General features: G+C 44.7%; 1 protein-coding gene across 17 annotated transcripts in view; it reads left to right on the forward strand.

The window, feature by feature from the left end:
• The window catches only part of TNS3 (tensin 3), a 308,545-nt gene that overhangs the window by 234,884 nt on the left and 61,642 nt on the right, over positions 1 to 12,019 (forward strand). For all 17 annotated transcript variants that reach the window (XM_054559218.2, XM_054559216.2, XM_054559228.2 and 14 more), the window contains 3 exons: positions 1,746 to 1,915; positions 3,062 to 3,176; positions 3,260 to 3,343. In XM_054559218.2, coding sequence (XP_054415193.1) covers positions 1,746 to 1,915; positions 3,062 to 3,176; positions 3,260 to 3,343 — 369 coding nt within the window. The remainder of the gene's footprint in view (positions 1 to 1,745; positions 1,916 to 3,061; positions 3,177 to 3,259; positions 3,344 to 12,019) is intronic.

The following is a 12,019-nucleotide window of genomic DNA, read 5'->3' on the forward strand; positions in this document are numbered from 1 at the left end:
GGCTGCAAATGCGTGTGTGTGTTGAAGAGCACTGGAGTGAGGGTGGTCCCCTCCCTGGCCTGCAGCACTTGCGTCCTCTGGAGGGTGGTGAATGCAAGGACGAGGACCACTGCACCATGGGGATGAGGGTGCTGTAGTGAGGGGCTGCTGTGTGAGTAGGACTCTCAGATATGCCATTTCATTTCATTTAATCCTCCCCCTTGTGGGAGGGAAAAGAGAGCAAACATTATGCTCATTTTACCCATAAAGAAATGGAGGCTGAGGATGTCCTGCAGCTGGTGAGGGATACACGTGAGACCCCAAATCCCAGGTCCTAACACACACTTCTTCCTCCTTCTTTCCCTGGATCTGTGGAGGGAGCTGATGGGAACCGAAGAGAGGATGGAAGGAAGAGGTGGAAGGTTGCTTGGAAGGACCTGGGTTTGGATCTCCCTTGCTTGGTCGCTGTTGTGTGGTGCTGAGCAGACGTCCCATGGGACAGGGAGGGTGGTGTCCAGCCTGGCTCAGCCCAGGAGCCTCCTTAAGCCCCACCTGAGTGGCACCTAGTAGCTGGTAGGGTCGGGCAGTGGAGCCCCCCATGCTGCAGACAGAAACAAGAACCCTTACAGCAGTCCTGCTGCTCCTCTCAGGCAGGCATGGTGGGTCGACGTCTTGTCGCTCTCTGTGGGACCTTCTCTTTATCATGCCAACCTTTGCATTCCTGTGAGCTTCTGAAGTCTCTGGATGTAGGAGGTGTCAGTGGCATATCATGGGCTCAGCACGACTGTATGTCACTATCATGATGTATTTCACTTTGGAGAGCGGCCATCAACCAATTTGGAACAAAGTCATTCTAAGAGGAGCCTTATGTGGGCCACTCATGTTTATGAATCAAACTCCATTTTTCAGTGAAGTGCTACTCTGCACTCTACACTTACAGGGAGTATGTATTTATAGTTTAAATCTGAACTGTAGGGGACAGTGTTGTTGGGTTTGAATATTCAGACTATGTCATCAATAGAAACATTCTTCTTTTAATAGCCGGCAGCAGGTTTTTCCTAACTGCCAAATGATAAGAATCCCTGGGAAGAGGTTTTAGAAAATTAGATCCCAGCCTGACCCCCATTTTCCCAACACAAAGAGAACAGAATTTGGTCAAGAGTGGGGACCCCGGGGATCTGTGTCAGGAATAACCACCTGTGGTGTTTCTGGCAAGGAAAGAGTGGGAAGGTGAATGTTTATTGTTGATGCTTGAAATAATAGGTTTTTTCCCTGTCCAGAATTTCTCATTGCTAAGATTCAAATTATCATAGTCGGGCCACGCTCTGCCCGAGGTCACTGCAGGTGTGTGGTCCTCAGGGCACTCTGGTCCTGACAGGACACCAGGGGTGGCATGCCGGGGCCTCCTTCCCAGCTGGGTCATCGTCAGTCCCACCCAGCATTCCATCCAGGCACTGTCCTTTCCCAGCACTGCGAGTGAGTCCGGGTGCTTGGTCCTATCTCCAAGTGGCCTGTTCTGGAAGGAGCATGCTGGCCTGGGGAAGCTGCACATTTCCAAGGCTGTGGTCTTGTTCATCCCTGAGAGTCTGAGAATGCCCTGGGTTTCCCATCAGCTGCCTTCAGCAACCACAGCATCTTCCCAGAGCAGTGGTGACCAGGATGCAGCATACAGCACCTTTGAGAAGCAGCAGGCAAGATTTAAGGAAGGGGCGCTTCACTCCGCCTTGAGGAAGCGCCCTGCAGCCCGCTTGTCTCCCTTTTAACAGGCTCCTCTGCTGAACAGCCCCTGGGCGGGAGACTCAGGAAGCTGAGCCTGGGGCAGTACGACAACGACGCTGGGGGACAGCTGCCCTTCTCCAAATGTGCATGGGGAAAGGCTGTTGTGGACTATGCCCCGAACATGCCGCCATTCCCCTCACCAGCGGACATCAAAGAGGTATGTGCCACAGCCAGGTCCCAGTTTCTGGGCCCATTCCACTCCCTTCCTTGTCCTGGAGCCCCGAGTGAATGGGAATGACCAGGCTTTGTCCCTGAATACAGCTCATATTACCCTCCGCACCCACCTTCTGTCCTGGTTCCACAAATGTGGTCGTGGCTCCCCTGTACCTGGCAAGCGGTGTGGCTGGGAGAGCACAGTGTGCAGTCAGTTGGCCTGGGTAATGCACTCCAGAGATAGCTATGCTGGTGAGGCCACCTCACTCAGGGCACCCGAGCCTCTATGTTCTAATCTGTAGAATGGGCACAAGGAGCACAGCATGTGGGTGGGTTGTGTGGATTCAAGGTAGGGCTCTTATAGGCCTGGCCTTAGCCATTCTCCATAGCCCGACAGCAGCAGCCAGTGGCACACACAGCCTTCCTTCAGGGTCATCACAATCACACAGGGTCCTCAGTCCTCCCTCTGAGACCTTCCTAGGAGGTGACCCACAGGTGAGGGCCACAGACGAGAGCTTCTTGCTCTTTCAAGAGGCCTAGGTAAGGCTTCTAGTCAGAATGGATGTAAAGCAGGTCAGTGTATCCAAAACGATTAATATTTTAGACATGGGTAGGATTTCTTTTCAAGTTGGCAAAGTTGGAAGCTACAGAATTCACAAGAAAAAAAAGCTATTCATAGTCTTGACTCACAAGCGAAACCACTGTTAATATTTAGAATATTTCTGCCCGGCCTTTTTTCTATGCTATGTATTTAAAATACTACGTGTTTTTATGCATCTGTGAATATATTAATACCATGGGTAAGGACTGTTTTATCCAGCTTTTTTGCTTAATATTGAGATACTCATTCACCTGTACTATTACAAACTCTGTCTACTTCACTTATTAGCTGTATATTGTATTAGAAGGATGGGCCATAAGATACCTTCCATTTCCTTTACTGTTGAACGTGAAAGTGTTTTCCAGTTTTCCGTGACTAGGAGAGGCGGGCTGGTTTTGTGTGGTGGATCCAGACCTCAGCCTCCTTGTCCTACTGTCAGAGGAGGGGTTTGCTCAGTGGGCCAGCCTGGGGAAGCCACAGCCACAGCTGTTTGGAGGGGCCTTCACTTGACTCCCTGTTCTCACATTCTACTCCCTGTGCCAATTTCAGACGATGACCCCTGGCTATCCCCCGGACCTCGATATTATCGATGGCAGAATTTTAAGTAGCAAGGAGTCCATGTGTTCAACTCCAGCATTTCCTGTGTCTCCAGAGACACCTTATGGTAAGAACGAAGTAACACTAGCTGCATGCTGCTCCATGCCCAAGGAGGGTGACAACAGCCCCTTGCTCTGCTTTCTTTTCCAGTGAAAACAGCCCCGCGCCATCCTCCATTCAGTCCACCTGAGCCCCCGCTGAGCAGCCCAGCCAGTCAGCACAAAGGAGGACGTGGTAAGAAATCCACCTGTGAGTCACAGGCACGCGGCAGCTCAGGCGCTGCATCGCAGGGTCGCCATTTTTACAGAGAAGAACTCTTAGGCAGAAATGTTTCCATTTGTGTCATATCTCAGAAGCCTTGGATGAGGACGGATCTTGCTGGGGAAGATGTAGGGATGTGGCCGTGAAATCCACTGTGTGGTGGCAACCTGGCCTTGCATCGCTGCCTGGCATCCTGTGGGGAACCCTCCTGTTCAGCCCCTTCATATGCCGTTGATGGGACCGTCAGTGGTGCCTGTCGGGCAGCTTAGCATTGGTGCTTTTGAAGAAACTAGAATGCCCACCCCACACTTTACATTCTCTGTGGGGATTGTGCCTCACTGGCGCCCCTAGCTCTGCCGCCCCAGCTGCTTTGTCACGCGTGCCTTGTGGCCCCTCCTGTCTGTTATTAGTGGGTGCCTAATCACTGTCCCTGGATCTCTGCAGGAACTCAGGGGCTCTGTCCATAGCCTGATTGCGTCCATCTGTCTGCATAGCTGGCTTAGGTGAGAGAATGTTAGTGGGCGGTGTTTAGGGCGAGTTACTGTGCACTTCTTCTGGGTGGACTTGAGGACTTGCCTGAGAGTCCAGGACAAGGCTGAGCTTGGGCAGGTGGAGAGAGAATGTGAACCTAAAGCTCGTGCACATTTCAAAATCACTCTTCTCTGGGAGTTTCGTTCATTACGCTGCTCTTTTCTGCCCTGGTGAAGGATGCTGTTAATGGTTATTAGGCACGTTACCTGAGAGTGAGAGACTTTCATTAACTTGTATTTTCACCTGCCCCTTACCCAGGAGTGTTGTGATCATGACAGCTAGCTCCATTCTCCCTCTTTCGCCATAGTAAACCAAGCCTGTGGACTATGTAATAGAAAGACATCCTTCTCCTAAAATTCCCTTTATGGTTTCAGGACCATAAATTGCTCTCTTCATACGCAGCATATAGCAGTTAAACTGCCCGTATTTCTCAGTAACTGCTACTGAAATTTAAAATAAGCTGCATTTTAATGTCTACATTATGTGAGCATTACATGAGAAGTGTATATGTTCCAATATGCATTAGCGTGATGGACTCACACATAGGTAGCCATGCATCTGTTCTATATTTTTTATCATTTCAATAGATGCAGAAAGAGGGATGTCCCTTCCATCCCACGTAGCCCCTCCTCCTCACGGAGGTGACTGTACTTGGCTCCTAGCTTGGAAGTGTTCAGTGGGTTTGGGCTGGCATCTAGCCCTCTGGCCTGGAATCCTGTCTTCTCCTGCAACACCAAAACCGGGTTTGTTTGAAATAGGTAGATGACAAACAGTGGAAGGTGGGTAATAAGCCTGAGGAAATAAAATACTAGAAACAGCCTGCAAACTCATTAACAGCTCCTGAGGGAGGCCTCTAAGATCACTGTATTGAGCATAAGAGAATGTTGCGCCCCGTCTAAACTCCAGAAGGGTCTAGGAGGCTGCAGGAAGCCTGGGTGCTCAGCGCGGGGTACCCAGTGGCCTGGCTGTCTTAATGCTGGCCCGATTGTCCCAGCCTGGAGATGAGCTCCGTGTCCTGTGCGTGGATGAGCGCTGCACTTTATGTGGATGAGGATGGCTCTGCATACCAGCATGTGTTAGATTCCAGTGGCTCCAACTTGTCCTGAGTACTATCTGCATGTACATATTCACATGGAAGAAGTCGGGGCTTTGCCTTTAAATATAAAAAGGTGACATGATAACAATGTTAATGTGAGCCTTCTAGATTTTTATTTCAGCAGTCCCCAGGGAGGGTCAACTTCACATTAGCCCACAAGGAGCACAGAGATAACACAGTGCTGACTTAGTGGATGCTTTCATCAGACAGAGTGGTGAGCCAGTGCCCTTGCCAGGAGGCCCCACCCACTCTGCAAAGTCAAGTGGAGTTGTGAGACTCCTCCAAGGGCACAGTAATAACAGAGGTAGCTCGCCCATACAGAGGTAGCTCTGATCTTTATGATTTCCTTCCATTTCACAGTCACATTCTATGGGTCACTTTTACTGTTACCCCCATTTTACAGGCAAGGAAATTGACACGAAGAAGTTGAGTAGCTAGTAAGTGGCAAAGTCAGAGTTTCAGCTCCATCAGCTGACTCCACAGCCATGGGCAGATTTTATAGGGCTGATGTTTTACTTCGTCTTGTCTAACCTAGAAGTGACCTAACGTCACAACTAAAAAGCACATGGAAAGTCTCAGAGTCATGGAATAACCATGTAATTCATACATTTAGGTAACCCCAATGAACCTCTACCTCCTTATCTAAAAATGCAGACTATAGTACCTGCCATTCACAGCCACTGTGCAGTTTTGAAGTAGTAGGCTTTAGGCATCTGCAGTAATGCTTAACTGTGTATCATTTAGGCCTAGATACTGATGTGCATATAAATGACAGTATTTGCTTTAAAATACCATTAGGGAGGGGCTTCACTTCTCGGAGGGTGAATTAGACATACTTTTCTCTATTTCTCCTGCTAAGTACAACTTAAAACCTTGGACAGTAAGTATAAGACAAATATAAGAAAGCTCTGAAAGATGAGGAGAAATAGGCCAGCTAGCCATGGACCTCAGGGCCAAGGGACCTGGCAGGCCTTATTTATAGTATCTATGGGCCAGGAAACAATCTTCGGAGGACTAAAAGTAACTGAACCATGCAGAACATGTTCTCCAACCACAATGGACTCACTAGAAATCAGTAACAGAAGGGCAACAGGAACAACTTCAACACTTGGAAACTAAACAGCACGCTTATAAATAATCTATGGGTCAAAGAGGAGGTCTTGAGGGAAATCCAAAAACATACTGAACTGAATGAAAATGAGGATAAAATATCAAAAATTGTGAGACATGGCTTTATCCACTGCTTTAATACAGCAGCACTGAGGAAATTTTGGGAAAGAAGAAAATTCTGAAATGAATAGTTTATGCTCTTACCTCCATAACCTAGAAAAAGGAGAACAAACTAAACCCAAGGCAAGCAGAAGGAAGGAGATATTAAAAATCTAAGCAGAAATTTAAAAAGATACACAGAAGTAATAGAGAAAATAAATGAAAGAGGTGGTTCTTTGAAAAGATCAATACAATTGACAAACCTCTAGCAAGACTAACAAAAAAATGGAGGACATAGATTACTATTGTTAGGAAGGAAACAGGCACCATCACTAAAGACCCTGCAGACACCAGAAGAATAATGAAGGAATACACAAACTACTCTACACGCATAGTTTTTAAAACTTAGGTTGAATAGACCAGTTCCTTAATGAGCATGAACTGTCACAACTCACCCAATATGAAATAGACTACTTGAATTCCCTGTGACTATAAGGAAATTGAACTAGTAGTTTATAATCTCCCAAAAAAGAAATCTTCAGGTTTCACTGGATAATTCTACCAAACATGTAAAGAAGAATTAACGCTAATTCTACACAATACCTTCCAGAAAACAGCAGAGGGGAGAACATGTCCTAATTCATTTTGTGAAGCTAGTGTTACCCTGATACCAAAACCAGGCAAAAAGAACAGAAAAAGAAAACTACAGACCAATATCCCTCACAGATTCGGATACAAAACTCCTTAACAAAACATGAACAAATAGAACACAGCAATATATAAAAAGAATGACACACCATAGCCAAATGAGATGTATTCTGAGATGCAAGGCTGGTTTAGTATCTGAAAATTCGTTCATGTAATACACTATACTAACAGGCTAAAGAAAAAGCTCACGACTGTATCAATCAATCCAAAAAAAGAATAAAAAGAGTTTGGCAAAATTCACATCATTCATGACTCAAAACTTCTAGCAAAATAGAAGACAGGAACTCCTTCAACCTTACAAAAAGCATCTAAAAAGCCCCACAGCTGACAGCACTCTTTTTCAACATAGTTCTGGAAGTTCTACAGAGACATAATACAAGAAAAGGAAATTAAGACAACAGATGAGAGGAAAGAAAACTGTCCCTTTTTGCTGGTGACATGATCATCTACGTAGAAAGCCCCAGGGAATCTTGAGTCTGCTGCTGACAAGATTGTCCAAATAGAAAAATCCCAGGGAAGAGGCGGAGCTTGCAGTGAGCTGAGATTGCACCACTGCGCTCCAGCCTGGGCGACAGTGCGAGACTCTGTCTCAAAAAAAAAAAAAAAAAGAAGATCCCAGGGAACAACAAAACAACAACAAAAAGTGAAACTGCTAGAACAAATTCAGCCAGTTTGCAGTATTCTAGTTCAACACACAAAAACTAGTTCTATTTCAGTACGCTATAAATGCACCTGTAGAAGCTGAAATTAAAAATATAAATCACGGCCTGGTGGAGTAGCTCACACCTGTAATCCCAGCACTTTGGGAGGCAGGGGTGGGCAGATCACGAGGTCAAGAGATGGAGACCATCCTGGCCAACATGGTGAAACTCTGTCTGTACTCAAAATACAAAAATTAGCTGGGGCGTGGCGGTGCGTGCCTGTAATCCCAGCTATTCGGGAGGCTGAGGCAGGAGAATCACTTGAACCCAGGAGGTGGAAGTTGCAGTAAGCCGTAATTGCACCACTGCATTCCAGCCTGGCGACGAGCTAGACTCCATCTCAAAAATATATATATATATGCACACACACATATATACATATGTGTATATATATACACATATACACATGTGTATATATATACACATATACACATGTGTATATATATACACATATACACATGTGTATATATATACACATATACACATATATATACATATATTTATGAAGAGGACATAGAGGTGGCATATGAGCGCACATGTATACGTGTGTGTGTGTCTATATATATACATATATATGCCACTTATAATAGCTCAAAAAAATTAAATGGTTAGATGTAAACCTAACAAACCATGCACAAGACTTCTGTGCTGAAAACTGCACAATGCTGATGAAGGAAACCACAGGATATCTCAGTAAGTGGGGAGACATACTGTTTTCATGGATGGAAAACTCAACATAGTACAGCTGTCACTTCTTTCCAGATTGACAGTTTTACCACAATTCGTATCAAAATCTCAGCAAGATTTTTTGTAGATATAGACAACATAATTCTAAAATTTATGTGGAAAGGCTAAGGAACCAGAATAGCCAAAACATCTTTGAGAAAGAATTAAGTGGAAGGAATGAGGTTACCTGATTTCAAGACTTATTATGTAGCTACAGTCATCAAGACTGTGGTGTGGATGGAGGAACAGACACTTAGGTTCATGAAACAGATTAGAGAACCCAGAAACAGGCCTACACAGATATGCCCAGCTGAGTTTTTTGACAAAGGTACAGAAGTGAGTCGGGGAAGGTCAGCCTTTCAACAAATGATGCAGGAGCACCTGGGCACCCACAAGCAAAACAATGAACAGCTACCAAAGGCTCACACTTTATACAAAAATTAACTTAAAATGGATGATGGACTTAAACGTAAAATGTAAAAACATAATTTTTTTTTAAATGGGAGAAAATCTTTGGGATCACTAGGCAAAGAGTTACGAGGTTAGAACAAAAGCATGAACCATGAAAGGAAAAGTTGATAAATTAGACTTTATAAAAATTAAACATTTTTGCTATAGAAAGAACCTGTGAAGAGGATAAAAAAGACAAACTGCAGAGTAGGAGAAAAGGTTTGCAAACCACATGTCCAAAAAAAGGAATATCATCTAGAATGTATATAATCTCTCAGCAGTAAAGAACAAACAATTCACTTGGAAAATGAGCCAAACTATTATTAAAAAGTCAAAAAACAACAGATGCTGGCAAGGCTGCAGAGAAAAAGAACATGTATACACTGTTGGAGGGAATGTGAATTAGTTAAGCCACTGTGGAAAGTAGTTTAAAGATTTCTCAAAGAACTGAGAACAGAACTGCCATTTGACCTAGCAGTCCCATTACTGGGTATACACCCAAAAGAAAAAAATCATTCTACCAAAAAGATGCGTGTACTTGTATGTTTATCACAGCACAATTAACAATAGCAAAGACATGGACTCAACATAGGTGTCCATCAACAGTGGATTGGATGAAGAAAATGTGGGACATATATACCATCGAAATACTCCACAGCCATAAAAAAGAACCAAATCATGTCCTTTGCAACAACATGGATGCAGCTGTAGGCCATTGTCCTAAGCAAATTCAGTATCCCCTGAATTTAAAATAAAAGTTGAAATTAAAAAAAAATAGCCACTGACTAAATTAAATAAATTGATTTTTATTCAGTAGGAAAAAAAAATTAGAAAATGGTCCAAAGAAAGGAAGAGACATGTCACTGAAGAGGACATAGAGGTGGCTTATGAGCACATGAAAAGATGCTCAACATCATTAGCCATTAGCAAAATATAAATTTAAATCACACCTATCAGAATGGCTAAAATAAAAAATAGTGACAACATCCAATACTGGTGAGCATGTGGAAAAACTAGACCCCTTATACATTGCTGGAAGGATTTTTTTTTTTTTTTTTTTTTGAGACAGAGTCTTGCTCTGTCGCCCAGGCTGGAGTGCAGTGGCGTGATCTCAGCTCACTGCAGGTTCCGCCTCGCGGGTTCACGCCATTGTCCTGCCTCAGCCTCCCGAGCAGCTGGGACTACAGGTGCCTGCCAACACACCCAGCTAATTCTTTGTAGTTTTAGTAGAGACAGGGTTTCACTGTGTTAGCCAGGATGGTCTCGATCTCCTGACCTTGTGATCCGCCCGCCTCGGCCTCCCAAAGTACCAGGATTACAGGCATGAGCCACCGTGCCCGGCCGCTGGAGGGATTGTTAAAATGGTACAGCTGCTGTGGAAAACAATTTTGGCAGTTTCTTAAAAACAAAAAACCTACATCTGCCATATGACTCAGTGATTGCATTCCTGGGCATTTATCCCAGAGAAATAGACTTTTGTTCACATAAAACCTGTACAGAAACTTTATTTTAATAGCCCCAAACTGGAAACAATGTAGATGTCCTTCAACAGGCCAGTGGTTAAACAAATCGTAGTACCTCAATACCATGGAACACTTCTCAGCAATAAAAATAAGTGAATTATTCATACACACAACAACCCGGATGGGTCTCTAGAACATTAAGTTGAGTGAGAAAAGTCAAAACCTGAAGTCTATATAGTGTATGATTCCATATATGTCACACTTTTTACATGGCAAAATTGTAGATACAGAGAACAGATTCATGTCTGCCAAGGGTTGGGAGGGGCAAGAGTAGAAGGGGAATGGAGTAGCCAAAAAGACCACAGGAGATTGGCAGAAGAGTGGTGGAGTAAGAGGTTGGGAAGGGGGAGCCAGGCCAGGAGCCGTTGTCTGTAGTTCCCAGAAGGTGGTGGTGTGGCATCCACATGCAATGTGAGGTCATTACTGAACCTCAAGATGGGGGGGTGACTGCTCAGATTTGCATTTTCACACACCACTGTGGCTGCTGCATGAAGAACACAGTGGGATGGACAGTGGGCTGGAACAGACCAAATGGTTTCAGAAGACATAGGAGGAAATCAGAACATTTGTGTAGGATTCAGGTGGTGCGATCAGCTGACCTTAACAAAGTGGAATTGGAGCCTGACTGCTCTTTCTAATTGTATTGCTTTTGTCATTATTGTTTAAATTAGGTTCTGGCTTCTTGTTAGTTAGTATGCAGTTAGTATAACACTATCTCCACAAAATTCCTCTGTACATCACATTACTAAAACATAACTTGATACCTCCTTAGTCAGCATAAGCCCCCATGTGTTAAGTTCTTTCCAGACAACCACCAGGACAGGTGTCCAAGAGAAATAGCCCAGTTAGTTAAAGGCTGTAAGGACAGATTTTATTCAGGACTATTGCAACAGGAGAAAGTGCTGGGCTCAGCCCCAAATGCAGCAAAGACAGCTGGAGATTTATGGCCAAGGAATAGAGCAAAAGGATCTGGTGGATGGAAAGTCACTAAGAAGGGACATCACGGGTAGGGGGGTTCTTGCTAAACTGGCCTAACAGGGTTTCTGCTACAGGCAGGCTAGGTACTTAGATACAAAAGGCGAGGGATGAGGAGCTTGATGACATATCAAGGGTGATTAGATATCAAGTGTGGGGGATGAAAAGCAGGATTCTTGCTGGAACTGAGCTTGCCACGGTTGGACGTGGAAGGGCAACGTTGAGGCCTGTGGAGAAGAGGGCTTGGAGGAGCCTGGCTAAGGTTTGGTCAAGTAGAGTCTGTCACAAGATAGACCCGTCTGTATCCAGGCTAACCCGATAGGGTGACCAAATGCAGCCCGCACGCTTCTCTTGTGTTTCTCTCCAGGTCCTTTGGGCACTTAGTTTATAATTTTTTAGTTTTTATTTTTATGGGTACATAGTATAGGTGTGTATGGAGTACATGAGATGTTTTGATACAGGCATGCAATGCGTAATTATCACATCATGGAAAACAGGGTATTATGGGCACTTAGTTTAGCCATAAGGCTTCCGTGCCAAGTGGCCTGGGAGCTGGCTGGGGTCAGCCTCTGCCACAGGCATCCTTCACCCACCCTTCCCACGAACAAGCGATTCTTCAATAAACAATAAACAGAATACACAAAAAGCAAACCAAAACATCTCTAGATTTATTAATAGATGGGTGAATTAAAGGAGTCTTTTCCAAATAATGTGACTAACAGGAGCCAAG

This window comes from Pongo abelii, chromosome 6 (assembly GCF_028885655.2).
Source record: "Pongo abelii isolate AG06213 chromosome 6, NHGRI_mPonAbe1-v2.0_pri, whole genome shotgun sequence".
NCBI classification, from domain to species: domain Eukaryota; kingdom Metazoa; phylum Chordata; class Mammalia; order Primates; family Hominidae; genus Pongo; species Pongo abelii.